Source organism: Protobothrops mucrosquamatus, unplaced genomic scaffold (assembly GCF_001527695.2).
Source record: "Protobothrops mucrosquamatus isolate PMUCROS unplaced genomic scaffold, P.Mucros_1.0 scaffold1414, whole genome shotgun sequence".
Lineage (NCBI taxonomy): Eukaryota > Metazoa > Chordata > Lepidosauria > Squamata > Viperidae > Protobothrops > Protobothrops mucrosquamatus.
The window spans coordinates 248,726-274,137 of NW_015387599.1; the positions used below are offsets into that span (position 1 = coordinate 248,726).

Genomic DNA, 25,412 nt, shown 5'->3' on the forward strand with positions numbered 1-25,412 from the left:
GATAGGCCAGTGACGTCACGGAAAAGCCCTGTGTCTGATCAGATGGGCTTAATATAAACCAGGTTTGTTGAGAAAGAATCAAGTGAGGCAGTCCTTGAACATATGAAGGATTTTCTGTGGGAGATTTTCCTGGTGTTCCATACTTTGAGAACTAAGGGATTCTGATCAAGAACATCGACTGGCTGCAAAAGACAATCAGGAAAGAAACCAACCAACCATCCAGCAAGGTAGTGTTTCTTTACCAAGAACAAATTAATAAACCTTCTTTTAAGCACCCAAGCAGACTTGTATTTAGAGAGCAAAAAGAAAGAAAGAAAAAAGCATTATTTGAAATAGAAGTTAAAAGTTGCATCGGAACTAGCTGTATTTCTTCACTGAACTCAGATTATTAACTGTCCAGTTGGCTGCATACAGTGAGAAAAAAAGACCAGCTTGTGCAATAGAAATGAATTTGATTCTGCCTGTTTCTAAGAAGTGATATTGTTGACTAGAATGAGAGAGAAGTGTATTCAATATGCAGGAGTTTGATACTATTCTTGCTTGGGCAAGTTCCCAGGAGTGGAGCAGAAAATGGATAGCCTTGTTCTGCTTGTGCTTTTCTGCATGGCATTCCTTAGCATCCCTGGGAATCTCGCGTTTGGAGCTTTTGCAGAAAGTTGCAAGCGATAGAGAAGTGTTTGCATCTTAAATGTCAGGCAGAACATCATTTGCTGCTTTGTTTGCATGTCTTAGCTTCCAAAGTGGTGGGATTCTCATTCATGGGACTCATCACTGAATGATGGACCAGATGCTCACTTTGTGAAGGAGAGCTGATCTGCAAATGCTGCTCTTAGATTCACTTTGGAAAAGGGACATCAGCATTCTCTTCTGTTCTGCCCGATAGCTCTAAAGGTGTTATGTCAGCTGAGAAAGAACCAAGCTTTAGCCTAAATAAGCCAAATGTCTAAATAGTTGTCATGACCGGAGCTGGTGACCATCAAGGCAACTTTCCTAAAAATGGTAGCTGCAAATGTTTCTGGCCCTCAAGAATTGCCTCACAGCTTTGTCTCTTACCAGTGCTGAACAATCCTTCCTGCAAAGTTATAAACTATCTGTAGGGAAGGCAGGATAGTCCTAGCTTACTACTCTTGAGATGAATTACAGCCTTTTACAGTAGAAGGGAATTCTTACATCACAAACATAGCATGGATACACTTTTGAACTATTTCCTCCTCCACACAACAAGATTTGTGTTGTTACTGATCCTTTAAGGGCAAAAGGAAGGAACTTAGGTATACTTTTACTGTCTCTTAAAGACTGTTAGATGAGATAGGGATGTTCGCCATCCCTTCTTTATTCTATAGCCTCTGGTTGCCCACTTGTGTCTGCAGGGCTGCTTTTCAGGAGTACAGGGAGCAGAAACAAACCAGGATTGTCAAAGGTGAACCTTCTTGGCCTCTTCCTCCAGGATGAGTGGATTTCTACTAAGTGCTCTCCTTTGCAGTAGAGCCAAGTTTCTTGGTTGCTTTGGATGGCTTTTTTAGATGGTACTCTACTGCCACTTGGTCTGCACTCTTATTGAGAGCAACAGCCATCCACAAATTACATGATCAGATGGAGGAAACAATCCAGGTTTTGAATTCAAGTTTGAAGTATTTTTATTGGTGAGCAGTTGTTACAATTCCCAAGCGCTCAACTGCTTCTTAAGGAGGAATTTCCATTGCTATGAGTATCTTTCTTCTATTTTAGCTCTTTGAAGCTACATTCAGGCAGGGAATGGGCCAATTCACCACGGTCAAATTACCACGGGACAACCCGCTGTGGGACAATTCAACAATTCAATTTAATTGGCATCCTTTCTTTAGTGATTCTATTCCACTATTTCTTCAATATTAGCGTAACTCTTGTTGTGCGGTGAGTTGTCCCGTGGCGAGTTAACTATGGCGAGTTGTGCCACAATGAGTTGGCAATGGCAAGTTAGCTGCAGCAAGTTGGCCGTGGCAAGTTGTCTTAGGCCCTTCAGGCATGCTCACCAAGGATTTCACTTGTGGGCATTCTCCATGTCAGACAGACAATGTATGCAACCTACTGGTACTTATGATGTTCACCATTTCCCTGTTGCTGTTTTTTTAGTATTGAAGGGAAAAAGCCATGACCTTGAACAATGTCACCATGCGTCGCAACAGTGGCAGTAGTTGTGGTGCCTTGCAGCCTCAGCAGCAACGTTGGAGTGTTCCAACAGATGGAAAGCATCTGGTAGTGCAGAAAGAGACCCAAGAGGCAAACTGCCAGAAAAGGTATACCCTAAACCATGAAGAATATTACCGCAAAAGCTGGTCATCAGAGTCCTCTGATTCTGTCATCTCCACTGAGTCAGGAAACAGCTGCTACCGAGTGGTTCTCATAGGGGAACAAGGAGTTGGCAAAACCACCATTGCAAGTGTCTTTGCAGGTGTGCATGACAGCCTGGACAGCGATTGTGAACTTCTGGGAGGTAGGTGGTTTTGTTTCTTGCCCCCTCCCCCTTTCCGCCTCCCCCCCCCTTTAGTTAAAACTTTTTGTGTAAGAGGCCTTTGGGAGCAAGCAAAAACAAAACACATAAATTCAAAGTTCCTGATCTTGAAGTCATAATTCTGTGGCCTCCAAAGTGATTTCAGAATGTGGTTATCTATTAAGGAAGATGGCAGAGTCAGTTGGAGATTGGAGATAACAATTTTCAGTTTGCATTGGAATGCCAACTTAATCTAATTTTGCTTTTCTTTTTTTAATGAATACACAAACTGAGCTCTCATCCTAATGTAGTATGCCTCTTTTAAAATATATATATATATTCTAGAGAAATGTTTTTGAATAATGTATATATTTGTAAATGCATGATATAAAAATGCATGATATAAGGAAAACTTGTTTGTAGAAACTGTGTACATTAGATTACAGTGTGAACAAGACTGCTTGAAGAAATGCACCCCGAAAAAAACTCAATGGTTAGAGCAAACTTTAAAAGAAAATTCTTGAGCTCAACAAACCAAATCTGTGCAAACCTGAGAAAAGCTGAATTTGACTGATGTGCAATAAATAAGAAGCAAAGACTTTTCTGATAAATTCACCAAAATGTGTATGTTACATTTTTGGGTACATAATTTTCCATTAAGATCATATGTCCTAAGGGTAATGATTATAACATCTGCTGATGCTTGCTATGTAGGAGTTAGTGTTTCTGGATAATTTTCATAAACATTCAACAGGCAGAATTCCAGCTACTTCATCATATTTTCAATTCAAGCAAGACACATCATTCATGAGTTTTCAAAGGGTACATATTATAGAAAAAAGGTGACATGCAAATTAGAATAATGGTACAGAAGCAGTTGATAGGTTTAAGAATTGTATTCATGTGAGAAAAGTAACATTTCTTCACATTATTATTAATCTCACTCAAAATTAAAAAAATGGGATCAGCTCAGAAGACAAACTTAGCATTAAAGTACTTTTTAAATATTTCTATTAGGCGAACTGTCCCAGGATTTGGACAAGGTATTAGAAACAAGCAAAATAAGAGTTTATGTTAAAAGAACGTTGCAAGCATTGAATTCAGAGATGAATTCTGAAATTGCACTTGCATGTCCCTGGGAGTATGGCACAAACAACCTCAATGGGCCTATTCCTGACTAGACAGGTCAAGGATTGCACTATTATAATCTAACTTTATATATGTCTAGCTAGAAATGTCTCTCAAAGTCAAATGTAATGAACAGAGAATTTAAGGTGGGAACAATGGAAATGAGAACATACTGATTTAAATGAAGTGTAAGACTGACTTTCAAATAACCCTGCATTAGAGTGAACTGAAAAAAAAATATTTTTTGTAAATTCTTTTGGCAAAAGCATCTTTTTATCATTATTCAACAATAACTGAAAAATTGTTCTCTTCCCATAAGGAAAAATGATAATTCAGGGTTTAGAAAGGGAAACCACTAACTTCTGTTTTCTTCTCCAAATTATGTCAGAGTTGCACCCCTAGTTAAAAGCAGAACTGCCATATTTAGCAGAACTGCTAACAAAACACTCACTTCACCTTTCCTCAACCTGCTGTGTTGGATTACAACCATAATAATCCTAATCAGTTATTCTTTGGTTGAACATTGAACTTCATCATTCCTGAAGGCTCCAGCTTGGAGGAGGCTGGGACTGATTGAATAAACAATAGCCCCAGTTAATTGGCCAGCAGTTTTTAAAGCATCATTTGATTATTTCAATAAGTTAATATTTATGTTACATTTCAAATTCTCCTTTCATTAAAAAAAGGATGTGCGGCATATTATACAGTGTACATCCTTCTTCCAATAATTTACTTTTAAAATGGATTTGCTAAAAATATAATAATTATTGTCCTATCTTCGCCTTGTAGTGTGTGGGCATTATTTTAAATTTTACATATTGGCACTGCAATAATAGTAGGCTAAATTCAATAGCATAAGCACTTTATTTATTCCATGAGAAACTTAAATTGCAAATTATGGAACTATAGGTGGGGTATATGTGATTAAAAAATATATCTTCAGAATCTGATTTCAAAATTGATTACACTTGGAACTGGGAAGTGAGAAATTTAAGAGGACTGAGAGGAAACCAAAATTTTGGGATCTTTTTGCACCATCTTCACTGCAACATGGCCACAAGAACTGAAACCTTCTGAGGATTTGTTTTAGAACAGGGGTGTCAAACTGCCGGCCCATGGGCCGGATGCGCCATGGCGAAACCACGCCCACTCCATTGCCGGCAATGGAAAAAAAGTTACGATACGTTGCGACACGTCACATGATGTTGCGAGTTGGACACCCCTGTTTTAGAACATAAAGATGTTGGAATTCTGGAAATTGTAGTCCCAACACATCTGGAGGATTTTAGAGTTTGGCAAAATTGCCACAAAAATAGATTACAGGTGAATTCAAGCAATCTTTTGCTCTAGCAGGAATTTTAATTGTAATATCCTTTAGGAAGCATAAAAATATAATATTGTAATAAAAATATAAGGAAGAGAATTGCCAGTTTGTTGTAGGAAGGGGCACACTCAAGATAGCCACCCCCTTGAATCTACCGTATGTACTTTTGCTCCAGAATAAAGCTGTTTAAGTTGCTTGCAGCTGTAATGCCTGCTCAGTCATAAATTGAGTGAAAACAAATATTTTCCATTACTAAGCCTAACTGGAGTCTCCAGGACTGCCTGCAGCTCCCATGGGGGTCAAAAGGTCATGTTTGCTTTATTTTTTTTCCCTTTTGGATCTTCTTTCTACTCTTCTTGTCCTACTTAGGAGAAAGAAAACTCCAGCAAAAAATCAATGTAGTCATTTTTCTTTTTTTCTACCATGGAAATTATACAATTCTGGAACTCGTGGAAATGTTCAGATCTTTGCCAGAGTCTGATATAAGAATGTCAGATGTAACAAGTTGTTTTTTTCCTAACATTTGTCTGGTGTGATGGCCTGGAGTGGAAAGAACAGGCATGAAATACAGTCAAAATAGACTTAGCTGCCCTGTTGATAGATACAGATGGCCCACAGCAGTGAATCTATATTTTCTGAGCTCGTATCTGTAGATCATTTATTTCAAATGCAACCCAAAAAAACCCTGAGATAACTTTCCTTACTGTGAAAGAATCAGTAGAAAACCATGCTTTATCTTGTATCAGAGTTCAGTTAGTATGAGCACTGAAGTCCAAGATACAAAAATTGGCAGGCCTCCTCCAAATGTTTCTTTAACCGTGATGGGTTTTTTTTAATGGAATTGAAGAAAACATCATCACATGATTTGATGGGGGTTCTAGACACTGTATTTAATTTTAATTAAATGTGAATAATATGAATTGAAAGTTGATTTATTGTATCCCCATCTCCTGATACTTGTGTGTATCTCCTTGCTGGCTACTCAAGTATTAAGTGTGGCTCCCAATGCAGGAAAAGTATTTTATTCATTTTGTTACATAGAGCAGAGGTACCCAAAAGGTACCCAGGGACTAGTTCCATGGAGAAAGGTTTTTCCCTGGATTGGAGAGTGCGTGGTTTTGTGTGCTGTCTGCATCCCACGGATGGGGATTTGTTTGTTTGTGCAGATCGGTTGCTGGCATGTCGTGGACCGGTACATGGGTTGGGGACCTCTGACATAGAGACATGCTGTTGGTTAAAATGGAGAGATATAACTGATGAAGAGTTTTGTTAAACTTAAAAGTCTACCTAATTATTCCCACCTGAAATAGTTTAATGTTGTCTCTTCTCTTTTGGTATGGCATCCACAATGTATTGATGATTTATTTCATTGCTGCCAAAGAGGGAATTTTCATGTTTCTAACCTTTACTTTGCCTAACATTAAAGTCTGAGTTATATAGTGAAAAGGAAGAAAAAAAGGTCACATATTTTTGTGTTCTTCATTCTAGAAGACAACTATGAACGAACTTTGCAGGTAGATGGCGAAAGTGCAACTATAATGCTTCTGGACGTCTGGGAAAACAAGGTAGTGTGCAAAATCATTTTGTCAGGCAGAAATTTTCATGTATGTTGTTCATGTGTTCATTCTCATTCTTTAATTTTGCTGAGTGAAATACGTAGTTACATAAATGCATTTTTTTAAAAAGTCCTTAAATCTAGCAGCAAGCACAGTTAAAAATATTGAGAAGCCAAATTTCAGGGTTCTCCTGCTCAAGCAGGGGGCTGGACTAGAAGACCTCCAAGGTCCCTTCCAGCTCTATTCTATTCTATTAGCTCAGTGTCAAAATCACAACTTGTTAGCTAGTCTATATAGGAGGCATTTGAGGTCAGCCTATAGTGCGTTTGTGGTGGACCCCTCTTGCTCTCACTTGCTGGTGTTACTTCTAGCAGACAAAGATATAACTAATAACTCTGGCTAAAGTTATTTCATTGCTTATAAAAGCCTCTAATTATTTATTAGAATAGAATAGAATAGAATAGAATAGAATAGAATAGAATAGAATAGAATAGAATAGAATAGAATAGAATAGAATAGAATCAGAGTTGTACTTTGTAGGTTATCTAGTCCAACCCCCCCACCCTAGTAGGAGACCCTGCACCATTTTTGACAAATGGCAGTCCAGTCTCTTCTTGAAAGCTTCCAATGATGAAGCTCCCACAACCTCTGAAGGCCATCTGTTCCATTGGTTGATTGTTCTCGTTGTCAGAAAATTTCTCCTTATTTCTAGGTTGAATATCTCCTTGATCAGTTTCCATCCATTATTCCTTGTCTGGCCTTCAGGTGCTTTGGAAAACAGGCTGATCCCCTGCTCTCTGTGATAGTCCCTCAAATATTGGGACACTGCTATCACGTCTCCCCGGTCCTTTTCTTCACTAGACTAGCCATGCCCAGTTCCTGTAACCATTCTTCATACATTTTAGCCTCCAGTCCCCTAATCATCTTTGTTGCTCTTCTCTGCACTTTTTCTAGAGTCTCAACATCTTTTTTACAGTGTGTGACCAAAACTGGTTGCAGTATTATAGGTGTGGTCTTACTAAGGCTTTATATAGTGGTATTAGTACCTCATGTGATCTTGATTGAATCCGTCTGTTAATGCAATTTAGGATTGCATTGGCTTTTTTGGCTGCCACCGCACACTGTTGCCTCATATTTAATTCATGGCCCACTAAGACTCCAAGATCCCTCTCACAGTTACTGCTATTAAGCCTGGTTTTGCCCAATCTATATGTGTACTTTTGATTTTTCTTGCCTAAGTGTAAGACTTTACTTTTATCTACATTGAATTTCATTTTTGTTAGATAGGGCCCAGTGTTCAAGTCTGTCAAGATCCATCTGGATCTTGGGGCTGTGATCTAGGGTGTTGGCTATTCCTGCCAAATAAATCACCACGGTCTCGAATTGGAGGTTTGCCATAGCTCTGAATAAGAGCAAGGCAAATTTCCACTCATCCTATACTTCTGGGATTTATTTTTGACTTACCAGCCAGTCTGAAGTCTTTAGGTTTCCCAATGGTTTCCTATTTCCTTCCTTATTCCTCTTATTACTTCCTAGACTCATCACCAAGTGCATTGGGGAAACAGTACTTGGAGTTTGGATCCCTATTGTAGGTCTACCCCCTTCATGTTGGAAAGCAAGGAGTGACATTTGTACGACCATATGTCTAATACTTTTTGTAACTGGTTTTGGCTAGTTGCATTCTAAGGGCTCTGTTTAATTGGGTTATGGGTTGCAACATAAGTCACAATATACAAATACTTGGTGACTTGGATTAAGATCTGGGCACATTTAGCAAGGCTAGTAGAATCAAGATCCTCTTTTTCACAATCCATTCCCACATGCTAAGCAGAGTATGTGAAAATTCTGTTCAAGGAATGGAGAGGGATATGGTGTGCTGCAAAGAGGAAGAGAGTCCTCTCTAAATGAGTGGCACTCCATCCATAACCAGAACATTTTCAGGGGGCTTATAGGGATAATTTTATTAAGAGGGCAAGGAAGGACATTTATGCCACCTATTATACATATCTACACCTAGATTATTTAGTAGACATGCATTGCTAGAATAACAAGGAGTATTGGTAATGAATGCACAGAAATACTTTGGGAATCATGTCAGCAATTTTAGTAATAGGTGAGTCTTGCACAGTAGCCATTTTGTGTGGGTGCCCATCAGATGCTTTCAAAACCCTAACCGTAAGATAGAACCAGAGGTGGGATTCAAATATGTGAACAACTGGTTCTCTGTGTGGATGCCACTTCTGGAAATCCATTCTGGGCCTGGGCAACAAAAATTACCTACCGGTTCTGCTGAAGTGGTGCAAACTGGCTGAATCCCACCACTGGATAGAACCCAAGTAAAGTTGAATACCACTGAGGTATGGAATGCATTTTACCTGTCTAAATTTGATGGAAAAGAGATTTTGCCAATCAGAAGCAAATTGTATATAGAAGCTTGACCTCCAGTGACCTCATAATATAATGCTTGTTTATGAATGCGAAAAATGCATTTAAAATAATGAAAGCTTTATGATTATAGTAACCAGCAATATTTAGCTTTTCTCCTGTAGATGATGGGCTTCCAGGTATGAAGCCTAAACTTCTGACCCCAAATCTCTTTTTATTTGAGTAGAAGGAAAAAGGATGGCTCCAAGATCAGTGCATGAAAGTTGGAGATGCATATTTAATTGTCTATTCCATCACGGACCGGGCAAGCTTTGAAAGAGCATCTGAGCTAAGGATTCAGCTCCGCAGGGCACGGCAGATGGAAGACCTTCCTATTATTTTAGTAGGCAACAAAAGTGATCTTGTAAGGTGCCGTGAAGTTTCTGTTTCAGGTAAGGATGTTTCTCTTCAGTTGTTTTTGCTTCAACTCTTTAGATGCTGTAACTTTAGGCATATCTACATTATGACTTGTTTGCCCAACAATTATGAGTGGGGAAGGTAGAGGTTCTTTAAATTCCAAAAGAGAATTAATTAATAGTCCAGCCCAGTCCTCAACTTACAACAGCTCGTTTAGTGACCATTTAAAGTTACAACATCATTGAAAAAAGTGACTTATGACTGTTTTTCACACTTATGACCATTGCAGCATCCCCATGGTCACATGATCAAAATTCAGATGCTTGGCAGCTGACTCATATTTGTGATGGTTGCAGTGTCCCAGGATCATGTGATCATCTTTTTCAAACTTCTGACAAGCAAAGTCAGTGAGGAAGCCAGATTCACTTCACAACTGTGTTACTAACTTAACAACTGCAGTGATTCACTTAGCACCTGGGGCAAGAAAGGTCATAAAATGGGGCAAAACTCACTTTAAAAACTCACTTTAGCAACAGAAATTTTGGGCTTAATTGTAGTTGTAAATCAAGGATTACCTATAGTGAAGTGGCATTACTGAAACAGGCTTCATTCAGGGAGATATTTTTTCTTCCCCTTTTTGTCTTTTAAGTGAGCATTAAGTGTTTTGTTTCCTGGGGGATTCTGGGAATCAAAGTCCACATACGTTAAAGTTTCCAAGTTTGAAGAGCGCTGCTTCCTAGGAATACTTCTGAATTATTTTCCCTTCAAATCTTTTCCAGAGGGCCGAGCCTGTGCAGTAGTGTTTGATTGTAAGTTCATTGAGACCTCAGCAGTTGTACAGCATAACGTGAGAGAGATGTTTGAAGGCATCGTACGTCAAGTTCGTCTGAGAAGGGACAGCAGAGAAAAGAACGAGAAGAGGCTGGCATATCAAAAGAGAAAAGAAACCATTCCTAAGAAGGCGAGGAGATTCTGGGGGAAAATCGTAGCCCGAAAAAACAAGAATATGGCTTTCAAACTGAAGTCCAAATCTTGCCATGATCTCTCTGTCCTTTAGGAACTTGGGACGCTAGACTTTTATCTATCACAAATATTCCACATAATCTCCAGAACTGAGAAAAATCAATCTATATTAGATTGGTCAAAACAGCTCATCTGGAATCACAATTGTGATTATTGTGATGGTGCATGCCTGCAATACAGCAAGCATGGTCTCATGCATGGAAGAAGGAAAGTCATTTACAGTATATGTTTGGCTTACGCTTATATTTGAAATGAATGACCGTACTGGACTGGGAGGAGCATTTTTATGCTCTCTGAAAGAACATTCCAAACAATATAGTGAGATGAGTCTGAAAAAATACAACCTGTGGAAAGGGAAACTCCTATAGTTACCTTCTTCCTAACCAACCAGTTGCTTTTCTTAAGTGTGCACTGCTAAGTCTTATTCTTACAATATCATCCGTTGCAGTGGCTAGATAAGTATCAGCAGCATCAGCAGATAATCAGATGCTCATATTACTAGGAACACTAAAGCCAGCCACCCATTGATGATTATTGTCATGAAGTCAACACTGCCTCAATTCTAAATCCATTCACTTTCTGCCCTACTGGTTCTACACCCATTTGTATTCTGATCGGGCACCTAGCATGTTGTTTTATAGCCTGAGGTTCTAAAAGACAAAGTAGGCAGGCATTGCAGCAGATCTGATAACAAATTCAATTTTTTATAACTTTTTTTATTATTCCACCTCCTTTCCTCCTCGCTGCCAAGTGAAACAATAAAAGCATGGCTACCTCTGAAATAAAAGCACATACATCACAAACCAGCAATTGCTATGGCATAGCATCATCAATTAATGGGGTCATTGCCCATTGAAGAGGCAGGGAGAAAATATCTTAATGTGCTATGTGCACATGTGCCTTTGAATCAGTGTTAACTCCTGGTGACTGCCAGAAAAAGTCCCTGCATTTTTCTTGGCAAGAGTTTGGAAGTGGTATGCCACTGCCTCCTTCCAAGGGCTGAGAGAGAGTGACTGGCCCAAGGTCATCCAGCTGGCTTTGTGCCTAGGGCGAGACAAGAACTCACAGTTTCTCAATTTCTAGCTGGCGCCTTAATCATTACACCAAACTGGCACTCCTTAATACGGTTAATTATCTAGAGATGCTTATGCTGTTATTCTCCAACATGGAGAATTAGTCTGAATACCAATAATAAAGAACGTTGGGAGCTTTAGTTAAGTAATTACTGTAAAGAATAAACATTTTCTTATTTCTCTCTAGAGCCATTCAGAATTCCTAAAAGCAGCATAATAAAGCCAGACATACTCAGGAAAGGAGAGGCCATTAGCTCACTCATGAAGGGGAGTTCCTGTCTGAATTCAATTAAGTTTTTGCTATAAATTACTTCAAATCAACTTTCGCTTGTATCACCCTACAGCATTGTTATGGTATGAACGGTAGATCCTGAAACTGAAACTCATGGGTGAGATGTAAATTTTTGAGAAGGTGGATTGCCTTTTAGTAAAAATAAAAAAGACAGTTTGTTCTCAAAATAAGTTTATGACATTACTTTTATATTTATTATCTTTCAGTTATTAATTGTATTTTCAATGGGTGAGCTTGAAGAGGGGAGGATGGAAGGACTGTGGAAAATATAGTGTTGAAATATATTTATTAAATGATTTATTTAGAAAATGTTGGTTTTTGTTACTGTTTTCTATTATCTTTTGGACTAAGCAACATTTATTTGCATACCTTAAAAATCAATAAAATACTTTATTGCTCTTAAGATGAAATCTCAAATACTCCTTTAATGGTGTGTAGTCGGTGTACTAACTCTTCATATTTGTAATTTGTTTCTTAAATTGTGAATTCTCAGTTTACAATTTATAAATTTAATAAATAAATTTAAACAAAAGTTTTCAGTCATTAAAAGCAAGTAAAGGGAGTTCACCATTCAGCCCACCAGACCCGGAAGGCAGGGTATGTTGCCTGTCCCACCTATCAGGGATGTATTTCTGGTGGGAACCATAAAAAAAAGGCTCTTCTCTATGGAACATCATTCCTCCTGAGATACAACTGGCTCCCAGCTTGTTGCTTTTCTGAAAGAACCTGAAGATATGGTAATGTAGGTGGGTATGGGGAGCATGAATAGAGATGGAGATGATCAAGTGGTTGATTTGATAATGTTATTGTTACCATTGGTTGGAGTGGGGTGGGGTTTTATCGGTTTTTATGTTGTTGGTTTTTAATTTTGTAAGTTGTCTGGAGTCACTGTTGTGTGAGTTGGGCAGCCATATAAGTGGAATAAATAAACATATTTTAAAATATTATTGAGTAATAAATAAAAATAAAGTATATTATAAACATTGATTCAATATTAGGAAGAAAAATCAACCTCTTCTTTCATCTTCCTAAAAATTCCTAGCGGGAATTCACCTCATAGACAGAAAAACAAAATATGGGTTTGGATAAACACATTCACTTGTCATTTTTTCCTCACTAGCTTCATGGTATAGGTCAGATAACTTGGTTATATTTTCACCTCCCTTAAGTAGAGAAGATCAAATACAGATAAAAGCATTTGCCACGATGAGGGAAGCTTTCCGTTTACTCTTCTGGCTCTACACATCAGCATTTAGACAAACAGATTTATTAGCTAAATGCAGGAACTAAAAACCAAGGTTTTCCAAGACAGCATGAGCTCATTGAGCCTTAGTTTGCTAGCCTCTCTTGTAGAATAAGTAAAATATAAACAAATATCAAACAGAATAACAGAGCTGGAAGAGATCTTGAAGGTCTTCTAGTCCAAACTGCTGCTCAAACAGAAAACTCTATACCATTTCAGACAGCATTTGTCCGAAATGGTATAGGGTTTCCTGCCTGAGTAGGGGGTTGGACTAGATGACCTCCAAGGTACCTTCCAACTTTATTATTATTATTATTATTATTATTATTATTATTATTATTATTATTATTATTATTATTATTATTAGTAGTAGTAGTAGTAGTAGTAGTAGTAGTAGCAGTAGTTGTTGTTGTTGTTGTTGTTGTCCAATCTCTTCTTAAAAATCTCCAGTGTTGGAGCACCCAGAACTTCTGAGGAAAGTGGTTCCTCTGATTAATTGTTCTGTCAAAATTAATTAACAAAATTAATTTCTGTATGAAAAGAGCAAAAATGATGGTTTAACTGAAAAGTCCAAACTAAAGTGAGAATAATTGGCTGAAAAATTATGTATAAAGTGTAAATATGCTGCTAGATAAGATGACTCTTACCATTTCAGCTAATTAGCTTAACAATAGGGAAAAACGTCTTCTAAGGGTTGGATGCAATATGGATTTGGAATTAACAGGAAATTACCAAATAGAAATGCTTCTTTTGTTTGCTTTCTTTCTCTACTATTTAATAAGGGTTAATTGTTGACCTGCCCTAGAATTTTAAAACACATCATACCATTTGGCATCCTAAAAGTAATGGAAATATCAGTATACTAATATCAGTATAATATGTACTTTGTTGTATTTAACAACTTTTCCATTTAGAAAAGCTTTCAAATGAAAATCAAATATCATGTTATGCATAAATAGCCTGAAGGTTATTTTTTCCTCTCAAAGCCACTTTGAAATGAAGAGATTATAAAGAAAAGATGGGACGTTGAGTAATTGGGACACAATATCTCCAACCCTACCAAACAAACTGAACTGTACAACACCCATTTATATTATATTTTTGAGCTGGAGAGATTGCTATCACAAACAGTTATTAAGAACTCTAATTTGAATAATTTCAAGAACTGCCTTCAAGAAGACCAGTTTCCTTTTCAAGAGTCTTCTCAATTCCTTAAAAAAAAAAGATTTGTATGTGATAATGATTTAAATATCTGGAGAGCCTGTTTCTGATGGTATACTTCTATTGAAATAAGCTAAATTAGAAAATAGACCTTTATTTTTCAAATATAATGGAATTAGGTCATCTGAACAGCCATAATGTGGAACAGATCTACCAAAGAAAGTTTGAGATGGCACTATATGTACATGTATCTAATATTAGATTGAGATGTAATATGGTATGGTTATTTTAGTGCTATTCATTTTTGCCTTTGTATATATAAACTATAACTTATGATTTAACAGCCTTATCTCTGAGTCAGATTGTTGAGGTTTATTTTACAAACAAGCAAAATATGAGCCCAATTACTGGGAAATTTATCAACTCACGATATTTTCTGAAAGGTGGGTAACTAGAAATGGCCAACTGAAACCGGAAGGCCTGACCTGACCATGTCTTTCAAGTGATTCTTCAATATCTGAGTCATAGAGGCACTCAATCTGAGTTACGGTGACTTATGTCCTGGCTACGTCTAGGAATGACACTTTGTTCAAAGGTTTCATCCTGTGGGCAGGTGTGGTTCTAATCCAGAGTACGTGACAAAGCAGTTCACTCTGAAAGGATTTCCCTTGAAGTGCATGTTTGTGAGTTATGGCAAAGATTATAGTAGATTAATGTTACAACGGTGTTTCCCTAGATACAGTATCTGTTCATAGTGAAATACTAAGGATAAGAATTTTGGAGGTTCCAAGTAACTGATGCTGGTTTGGGAAAGGTTCTTTTAAAGCAATATTTTTCAACCTCAACAATTTGAAGATGTAGAACTTCAGTGCCCAGAATTCCCCACCCAGCCATGTGTGGCAGTGAATTCCAAACATGTTAAAGGTGCTGAAGGTGAGAAATACTGCCTTAAAGACAGATTTCCACTTTCCTTGCCTAACCACAGCTAAATCAAACAACAGCTTTTGTTTATGATAATTACAGGTAGTCCTCAACATATGACCACAATTGAGTCCCAAATTTTTGTTGCTAAGCAAGACAGTTGTTAAGTGTGAAAAATGGTCATAAGTCACTTTTTTCAGTGCCATTGTAACTTTGAATGGTCGCTAAGTGAATAGCTGAAAGTTGAGGACTACCTGTAACTGCAGATAATCTACAGTACTAAATTTTTCAAACAATGGGACTGAAGATGGAGAAGGCGTTCACTTTAGTTATGTAGATTCGTTTGAAGGTATCCTTTGTAACAATCTAGATTGTTTTATGTGGCAAACCTGTGGCACGCATGCCAGAGGTGGCAGTCAGAGCCCTCTCTGTGGGCACACATGCCATTGCCCCAGCCTCGCCTCCCCCCGTGACCCCCTCCTCACCAGCAGCCCCCCTGGAGAAGAGTTGCCCCCGAGCGTGGCCCATGTGGAGCACCGCAGCCAAGAACATGGCAGCCAGGCAGCATAGACAAGAATCTGGCTTCATGCCCCATCATGCACAGTTGATGCTGCGGGGCGCGGGCAAAGGGTGTGGCCGCCATGGCGCTGCTGGGCTGCCTGGGCGATCTGCGGCAGGCCCTGGAGGTGGTGAATGGCCCTGCGGGGAGCGGGGTGGGGGCAGGGCAGGGGGTGGAGTGGAGGCGGTGCCAGTTTTTGGGCACTCGGTCTCTAAAAGGTTCGCCATCACTGGTCTAGATATTATCTATCTATCTATCTATCTATCTATCTATCTATCTATCTATCTATCTATCTATCTATCTATCTATCTATCTATCTATCTATCTATCTTCTATCTATTTACCTATTTATCTATTTATCTATATTCTACCTTCATTACTTTTTACAAACATCTCAAGGTGGCAACCATATGCAATATAACTTCCTTCTTCTATTTTCCTCACAAAAGCAATCCTATGAGTTGAATTGGGCTGAGAGAGAGTGACTGAGCCAAAGTCACTCAGCTGGCTTTCATGGCTAAGTTGGGACTAGAATTCACAGTGTCTTGGTTTCTAGCCTGGTGCCTTAACCACTAATCCAAACATCATGGAATTGAATTTCTTGTCCGTGTGTTTTAAGGTATGTAAAAGCATTGCAGATATACTGCATGGTATAAGCCAGTGGTCAAATTGTGGCCCATAGATCACAGAATTACAGAATAATAGAGTTTGAAGGAACCTTGGTGGTCTTCTAGTCCAACCCCCTTCTCAGGCAGGAAACCCTATACAATTTCAGACAAATGAATGTCCAGTCTCTTCTTAAAGCCCCCCAGTGATGGAGCATCCACAATTTCTGGAGGGAAACCATTCCACTGATTAATTGTTCTCACTGTCAGGAAATTCCTCCTTAATTCCAGGTTTCTTCTCTCCTTGATTAGTTTCCATCCATTGTTTCTTGTTCTGCCTTCAGAAAATAAGCTGAAAATAAGCTGACCCCCTCTTCTTTGTGGCAGCCCCTCAAATACTGGGAAACTGCTGTTAGATGTCTACTACTGATCCATCAGAACCTCCTAATATCCATCAACAGATAATGGAATTGTGAAATTCAGTGGTTGGAAACTGGTTTACTAAAGCATACAGATCATTCAAAATCCTTATGGATTGGAGCAGTGTAAGTTCCAATACGTTAAATACATATAAAACAATAATGTAAATAACCATGTGAGTACTACAACTCAGAGAAGTAACAATAATGAACAAGTCTTGTATAGTTTCTTACTGAAAATCTGTGAGTGCTTTGCTTATGGAACTGGAATTTCATTCAAGCAACATAAAAAGAAAAATCTAAATAGAAAATATTGCAATGCATACATATTAATGGGGTTTCACTGGGATAAAGACCCACTCACCCCTAGCTCCTTAGTCCTCAGAAATTTGAACTTAAGTACATAGCTGGGAAAATTTGTGCAAAGAACTGTTATTTGGCATAGATATAAAATCAAGCAGAAAATAAATATTTGATTTTGGATTAATTTTTAGTGCAGAATAAAACATGAACTCCTATGCTCTGAAAGATAAAACTGCAGAAGGAATTGTTTGCTTAACTCAGCGGTTCTCAACCTATGGGTCGCGACCCCATTTGGGGTCGATCGACCATTTCACGGGGGTCGCCAAGCAAGGCTGTCTGCCATTTTTTCCCCTTTTCCGGCAGGTGCCTTACTTCCCTTGAGCTGGGCCAGCTGGTGGTCGGCCTGCTCCGTCTCTGCCGCTTGCCAGCTACGCCTCGGCCGGTGCAGAGGGCGGAACCACGCATGCATGGTGCTCCCGGGCAGGGAAAGTCCTCGACGTACGACCAGTTGGGTAGTCCTCGACTTACAATCGGTTTAGTCCTCGACTTATGACCGGTTGGGGGTCGCGGCATTAAAAAGATTGAGAACCACTGGCTTAACTGGACGGTCCCCTAATTTCTAAACATTTATTTAGTGGTTCATAATTGGAAAAAGTTGATCAACATTGTGATAGATTGTCATTAAGAGACTGTGTGGCAGAAACATATGAGTTCCCCAGAAACATAAGACCAAGAATGGGCTGACTCTGTTCCTTAATCCAGGGGTCCTCAACCTTGGCAACTTTAAGACTGGTGGACTTCAACTCCCAGAATAACTGGCAAATCACAGATTCCCCATCCCAAAATGGACAAAGCTTTGCTGGCTGAGGAATTCTGGGAGTTGAAGTCCACCAGTCTTACAATTGCCAAGGTTGGAGACCCCTGCCTTAATCCAACAGTGTGCCCTTCTGAGATTTTTCACATTCAATACTCTTTTTAAAACTTTTCCTATGCCAAACCTCCACAATATCTCTAGCAGAATTTCTCTAAATTTAGGGATATTTTTTTCTTGCAGCAGACAAGGAAGACCTCCCAAAGACCTGCAGATGCTATCTTCCAGCAGAGCAGATGTTTGTCCATTTTTGGATGGGGAATCTGTGATTTGCCAGTTATTTGCTGAGCTGTGGTTCCCAGAGTTCAAGCTAGTGTGGGTCGTGGTAAGGAATGCCAGGAACTGCATACAGCAATATTTTGTGTGCTGGAGGGCTATGCATGTCAATATTATTTTGTTCTGAGTAACAGCACTGCCAGCTGATTGTGGAACACACTGCCTTGGAAGATGGTGGACTTTTCTTCGTGGGAGGTTTCTGAGTAGAAAGCTGTATGGCTACCTATTATTGTTGTGCTAGTAGTGGGCAGCGAATAGCAGTAGATGTTGCTTTAGGGACCCTCCAGGTATATGGTTCTATAAACCACTACACATTTTCAGCACTTGCTTCTTAACAAACTCACCATACTAAAAAGATTTCCTCCTGTAGGATCCAATCTGGGTCGGTTACCGAGACCAGAGGTCTAGTCTTCCGAGATTTGGGACTCATGCTGGAGCCCATCTTCAGGACCAACCCAGGTTGGCTACTGCAACATTATCCCGGGACTTGTATATGTTCTTTCATTCATGAGATTTTTTTTTTACCCATCTTACAAAATGTACTTGTAAAACATATCTACAGCTGAGTTTAAATAGTTTGGTGTATATGAACTATTTACAAGTCCACAGAGATGCATTCCATTGCTTTCTAAAATACCACATTTCTAGCAACTTTCTGAAGTTTCTTGCAGAGGCTGCTTCCCATGACCTCCTATTGAATTATTTTGACTGGCGAAGCCAGGAGTTGAACTTGGCGCTTTCCACATGAAGATGATTTCTCTCACCAAGAAATCCTGTCATTTCAGGTTGGGCATTTTTGCCCAAAACAGTATGTTGCAAGCCACTCTTAGACTAAGTATACACCATAAGAAAGCTCCTGAGGTTTTTCTATAGAGGCTCTTCACCATGGTATAGGGCAGGAGTAGGCAACCTTGGCTCTTTTATGACTCGTGGACTTCAACTCCCAGCATAGCTAACTCAGGAATTCTGGGAGTTGAAGTCCACGAGTCATAAAAGAGCCAAGGTTGCCTACCCCTGGTATAGGCTCTCCTGCTTGAGCAGGGTTGGACTAGAAGACCTCCAAGGTCCCTTCTGTTATTTTGTTATTATATCATCAGGAGGTCATTCTGGTCGGTATGTTTGTGTGCATAGAAGCATGTGTAAGAAACATTAGATGTTTTCTTGATGGCTTGGAACCACAGCTTAGTGATTACTTTAAGTCCTAACTTATTTATATAATTCCTTAATCACTTATATAACCAAATAATATAAGCAACTATTTCTAATATTATTTATTGACTGATTTACATGACTTATTGGGGAACAGAAAAGTTAGAGAAGCAAGATAGAGTCGGGCTTACCTCTGAGTCATCTGAACTGTCTGGCAATGGTTTCTGGAGTCCAGAAATGGAAGACGTCTTTCTCAGTTCATCCTCCACTCATGCTTAGCGTGTATTTTTCTTCTATGCTGGGTAAGCGCACATTTCCCTGTTAGGTTACCTTGAGTGATCCTATTGGTTTGGCCTATAGCCCTTGAATTTGTTGCAAGCTAACCCCAGTGGTGGATTGTTTTTCAGAAGGCAGAGACAATGTTAGCTTTCTTTAGCATGGAAGGTGGCTGCGTGATTTTGGAGCCACTGTGAGCCCATCTCACAGTGTTGTGTTGTGGGGAAAACAGGAGGAGAGAGCACCACCATAAGTTGTGCAAAAATAAAGGTATGATATGAGTCAAGTAAATAAATAGATAAAGGGTAGCTTTTGTTTTCAGTCTTGCAATGGATATGGTAAAAGCATAATCAGTAAAATGTTTGCTTTTTGGTTAAATGTTGTTGACTGGAATTCCAGCAAAATTTCATTATTATTTTATTTTATTTAGCTTTCTCCCTCTCTCTATCATCATCGTGTGCAGTTCTTTTCCCTTTTTTCCAGTTATCTGAGATGTGAAACAAGAGTTTCATCCTCAGCACTCAGATACATCAAACTCCCTGTAGAACTGACAATACAAAAGAACACACAGTGGTCCCCATGACTGACTTAGGTTGGATCCTGCATCAGAAGAACACAGGCTGTGGCTTCTAGGGCAGTGATGGCGAACCTTTTAGAGACCGAGTGCCCAAACTGCAACCCAAAACCCACTTATGCATCGTCAGGTGCCGGGTGGGTGTGGCCCATTGGGTGGGTGTGGCCCATTGGGTGGGCATGGCCACGGTGGTAACAGCAGACTGGGTGGGACTAAAAAGTTCAATCAATCAATTCCAACTTTGCAAGATCTTTTTTTTCCCTGTGAGAAGTTCAAATTGACTGATTGATTGAACCTTTTTTTTTTGTACACGGCGGCGGAGGCCTAAAGCTAAAAGGTTTTATAAAACCCAGCTAAAGGCTTAGGACTGGGATGACAGCGCACGTGCCCACAGAGAGGGCTCTGAGTGCCGCCTCTGGCACCCGTGCCATAGGTTCGCCACCACTGTTCTAGGGCCTCCATGTCACAAGGGTAGCATTGAGTTTCCTGAGGGTTCCCCCCCCCCTATATTTCCCTCCCAGTATATGGAAAGGGGATAGGGAGATGTTGAGAAAATGTTTTGCACTTACTTTTCTGGAAAAGAGGAGAGGAGTAGCCTGAACAGTAAGTGTGGATATGCCCACAGGCTCATTTTAGTTTTTCAATGAAAGTTGGAAGCAGCCAGGAAGACAGGATGTCATTTCATCTGGGGTATGAACTGGGAGGACTCCTTGAAGTTGGCTGACACAGATATTCTTTTCCAAGTTTGACGCAGAATCAGCCATTGAGCAATGGACTGCAAGGGCCTGTTTGCCTCCACTGTACTCTGCTTGTATATTTTCAAATGAAACAGATTTTATAAAGCATCATAAATCTACTGACTTCTCTTTCATCCAAGAAATTTAAATCTGTCAGCTCTGTTCGTTAATCCCCTCCCTGCTTAGAGAAGAGAGGACTGAGCCCATAACAACCTAAATTCTGTTTTCTTTCATATTTACAATATTTCATAAACATTTGATCATCGGAATAGTCTCCTGTTAAGAAATTAAGGCTGTTTTTTAAAAAAAATTAAAATGGCGACTATTTAAGTTTAAAAATGGAAGAGTGGTTACACTATTTCAAAGGAATAAATAAAAGATACTCCCTTCCTCAGTTGCATCACATTTTACAAAGAATATGAATAAAAGTTGGGACGGTTACATCCACATTTAAGTTAGAAAAGCAGTTAGCTTGGAGTTGTCCACAGATATGTTGCCCAGAAGGCTGGCTAAGTATGGGAACCCAGTGTGAAGAAGCCAACTTGGACACAGGATCAGGGAACAACAAAACCTTGTTTATTTCTATACAGAAGCATAAGAGGATGTTGAAATGTGTTTGAATATTAGTATTAATATAAGAGTTTCATATCCAAGGAGCACACCAGAAATCGGGCACAATTTTTTAAAATACAATTTCATATGGGAAACAAAAGTAAGAGAATTGTTGATTGGTCACAAAATTGCATGATAGTCACACATGCACACAAACCAAGGCAATCTCCTAATATCCCATTGCTTATTTAATCATATTTCATTATCATAAAAGTTGACTATCTTGAGGTGTGTTTCTTACTATGCTAAAAATGATCTTTCCTTACCTCCATGCCCTTGTCCGAACTTCTCTGACCATTGCTCAAGCTAATTATGATACTTCCTTGATTCCAGTAATGCATTTGTTTGCAAGGTGTCTTAGCTGAGTGTTAAAGCCACAATATCAGCTAGTCTATATGGGAGACATTTGTGGCTAGCCTATAGCATGTTTATGGCAGAACCCTTTAGCTCTTGCTTGCAGATGTTAAACAAATGTTATTTCTAGCAGACAAAGACACAACTAATAATGCTGGCTAAAATTAATTCATAGCTTACAAAAGCTTTTTTTTCTTAATAAGCTAATAAAACTAGGCAAATTTCCATCCTACAAATAGATATAAAAAGAGGAAAGACTTTTGATATTACAGAGAAATGGAGAAATTAGCAACATTAACAGAGAAACAGAGATCAACTGAGGCAAGAAAAAGACAAGAAGAAAGTTAATGGATGGCAGAGGAAACATAAGCATGAGAAAAGTTGTATATGGAAAAACTGACTCAAGCATTAAACATCTTACTGCTCAGTCTGTTTTCATCACTCACACTCAAAAATGTCACTGAGAGAGAAAGAGATTTTTGCTGCAATTTTTCTTTCGCTTAGACTAAGCAATAAAAATACTTGATTTGGATTATTTTATAGGTTTTATTTCCTAATATCCACGGTCTCCTTCGTATTTGCCTTTTAATTCATTTTGCTATACTCTGCAGTTGCTTTAATTATGGAAATTTATCAACTAAATAATCTTTCAGAAGGTGACTTTTCTTCAGAAGGTTGTTACTTAGATAGAGTAGGCTGTGTTCCCATGAAAACTGTTTTTGCCCCATTAATGGTCCTAAATGAAAGCCTAATGTTACATTCCTTCATCACTTTCAGTTTCAGCTTACTCATTTCTAAAATACAATTAACATGGGCACTCAGATGAGACTCTTGGATTTCTGAAGCCCAATATGTCCTGAATTGATGAGCAACAGATTTTGGGGGGGGGGGGGTGTTTCAATAAATCTTCTACTTGATCCTAGTTGCAGGGATCCATCTTTAACTATTGTGATCTGTGCTCTCTTAGGGGAAACAGCCAAGTAGCCAGGATCACACAGCATATATAGAATAACCGTTGTTGTAATGTTTTTCTCTCCAAAATCAAAATTAAAAGCCTATGTTTATCCTTTCCCTGGCTCTTCTGTAATGTTATGTGGGAAGAACTTAAATGAAATTAAGCAGGCTATTCTCCTGCCATCTTTTTAAACATTAAAAATTATCATACTTTTATCTATAAAAAACGGAGTGTTTAAACAGCAAGAAAATATATTATCCCTGTATTTACTTTCTTTTGATTGAACTAGAGTTTGGCACTAAGGAGAAAATTTTTACGAGACTATTCAGTAATGAACAGGAAGGTATAAAATAACTTGGACTTTTAAAGTTAGTTTTAATTAGAGGAACAGGAGCACTATACTACTGGAAAATGCAGTGTGGCAATATTGTGGTAAATAATTGTTTTTTTTTTATCACTTTCACCAAAGTGAAATAAAATGAGCCATATTTGAAAAGAATAATTCTGATTAAAGGTGTTAAAATTCTTTGCTGAGCAGTGATGTAATAACTTTATTAAAGCCTGTTGGCAAGGTGAAAACACTTCTAAATAATTTTTTTTTAAATTTCATCTTCTATTTCAATATATCCAATACTTTACGTAGCAAGAAAGAAATTGACTTTCTCTGTAATGCTTTTTGGTCTACTTCCTGATTGCTATCTTGGGAATAGGAATATACCCCATTTCTATTCATTCACCCAGGCAATTTTCAGGTTATTTGCCAAGTTTGGAAAAGGATTGCTTATTTCCAGAAGTTTTGAGCCTCATTCACTTATGACATTTGTCACGCAGTGTTGAAGGATATTGTAACAAACAATTGTCTGCAGTTTGGCATTTCTAATGTTATGAATCGTCTTTTGATAGCCCTTATGTGTTCAGGGTTTAAGCGAGGAACATATTTATTTAATGATGTGCCATCAATAGACACATAAACAACATCTACATACTAGGCAAAAGAGACAACCAACAAGCCAAAAAGGGGGGGAAAAAGACCAGAACACCTCCCCACCAGCAAGCAGCACCCAGATGACCATAGATTAACTCCAGGATTAACATCAGACCAACAATCAAGAAGTAAACAATAGCCCAATCAAGGAACTTCCAAACAAGCTAATAGTAAACAGCCCAACCAAACAACCTCTAAGACCACCCCCACCAACGTTGACAGGGCAAGTCAGTAGAACATAAACTGAGAGGAAATCCCTTACTAGCACTAATAAAGTTACCTAATTTGGGTAATGAAATATAGACAAGAAAACAACCAAGCTCAGAGAGCACCAAGGACCCCTCACATATTTATTTTACAAGCAGTGCCCTTGGGTTTAAAGAACTGTTCTCCAGGTATTGTCCTACAGTCAAATATATCAGGAGCATGAGTTATGTCCAGGCCTAAATTAATCGAGGTCATTATTATGTTAATTATGTTACTTAACAAATCTATTAAAATAATACCTTCTAAACTTGTTTGTTCACAATTTCTAATTTATTTTTTAAAAAAGGAAAATATCATAAGTTTGCAAGGAGGGACACATGGAAAATGTACTTAGCTTTTTCATATTTTATTGCTGTGGTTGCTGTTGTAAACCACACCCTTATGTTAACGATCAGGGGTTGTCGTTGTAGAAAGTTAATGTTTGATTTCATGTAAAAAATCTCCAGATATTCTGAGACACTACCAGCACAATAGAGAGGTGAAGGAAGCAGGTGTTATTTTAAAACAATTTTTATTCCCCAGGTAAGATGTAATCTTTTTACTAGCTTCCATAGATTTTACATAGTATCTGATATCTGTTTGATTGTTCTATCAGTCTGAATTGTAGAATACGCCACTTTTCTGTATATGTCATTTGTTGTCATGTGCATTTTGCTAGATATTTTTTTTCCGTTTTGTTTGACTTATCTAAGACCATATTCCTTTTTTATATATGAGTTAAATTTCATATTGCTACTAGTAGGACAGTGGTAGGTTGATTGGAAAACTTCCCAATAAATGAAGAGGATCAATAAAAAAGGTGGGATAGGTTGAATGTAAGTATCCTCTGCCTCCATGTTGGAAAGGCAGTTTTATAAAATTAACAGTGAACAGCTATAGTGGCACAATTATAATAGTGATAACACTATTATACGGTATGCGGTAGCTCCTGCCCTTTCCACCATTTTGAATTATTTTTCCTTTTCTAGAAATATTTCTGTTTCCCCCCCCCCTTTACTTTTTTGTTCTTATTTGTCTCAAACAGAATCATTACCTTCCATTAGACTTTGTTTCCATGTTATATCTTTAGAGGAAGGACAAATTGTCCGGGGTCCAAAATTCTCTTCGAGTCTCTTGTTACAAGGAGAATTCTCAGGTATATGACACTTTCTTCGTCACACAAAGGGAAGCTTTGGGTCTAACCAGGTTGTTTGCTCAGGGTTGTGTAATAAAGATTAGTTTAGTAATAATCTTATGGTATTTTCAAGTGTCTTCTCACTTCCTTCCTGTTGTCTGTATTTATTTCAAAATAAAAATCCCATGCTGAAAACCAAAACAAATAAAAAGAGAGACAAATTCCTGTAAAGGTTTCCTGCCTAGAAAAGAAACTAGGGTGGTACAATTGAAACCAGAAGTGAATAACATACTTGCTGGAATTAGATTTTAACACAGTTTTGAATCGCTGCTCAGACATTTATTTCAACTGTTAATAGGAATCTAAAGAGGAAGCCTCGTCAAG

The 25,412-nt window shown here is 38.5% G+C and overlaps 1 protein-coding gene across 1 annotated transcript; it reads left to right on the forward strand.

Annotated features, from left to right (window-relative positions):
- Nucleotides 1-206: 206 nt before the first annotated feature.
- On the forward strand, nucleotides 207-11,190 carry GEM (GTP binding protein overexpressed in skeletal muscle). Its single transcript, XM_015821863.1, has 5 exons — nucleotides 207-227; nucleotides 2,113-2,473; nucleotides 6,411-6,487; nucleotides 9,090-9,294; nucleotides 10,039-11,190. Exons 2-5 carry the CDS (start codon nucleotides 2,131-2,133, stop codon nucleotides 10,314-10,316), a joined length of 903 nt encoding a protein of 300 aa, XP_015677349.1. The 5' UTR covers nucleotides 207-227; nucleotides 2,113-2,130; the 3' UTR covers nucleotides 10,317-11,190.
- The last annotated feature ends 14,222 nt before the right edge of the window (nucleotides 11,191-25,412 follow it).

Bases quoted from the DNA above. Each gene is read 5' to 3' on its own strand.
- GEM (XM_015821863.1), top strand. From the start codon at position 2,131: ATGACCTTGAACAATGTCACCATGCGTCGCAACAGTGGCAGTAGTTGT. The intron at 2,474-6,410 runs GTAGGTGGTTTT...TCTTCATTCTAG, and splicing joins CGATTGTGAACTTCTGGGAG to AAGACAACTATGAACGAACT. The intron at 6,488-9,089 runs GTAGTGTGCAAA...TTATTTGAGTAG, and splicing joins TGGACGTCTGGGAAAACAAG to AAGGAAAAAGGATGGCTCCA.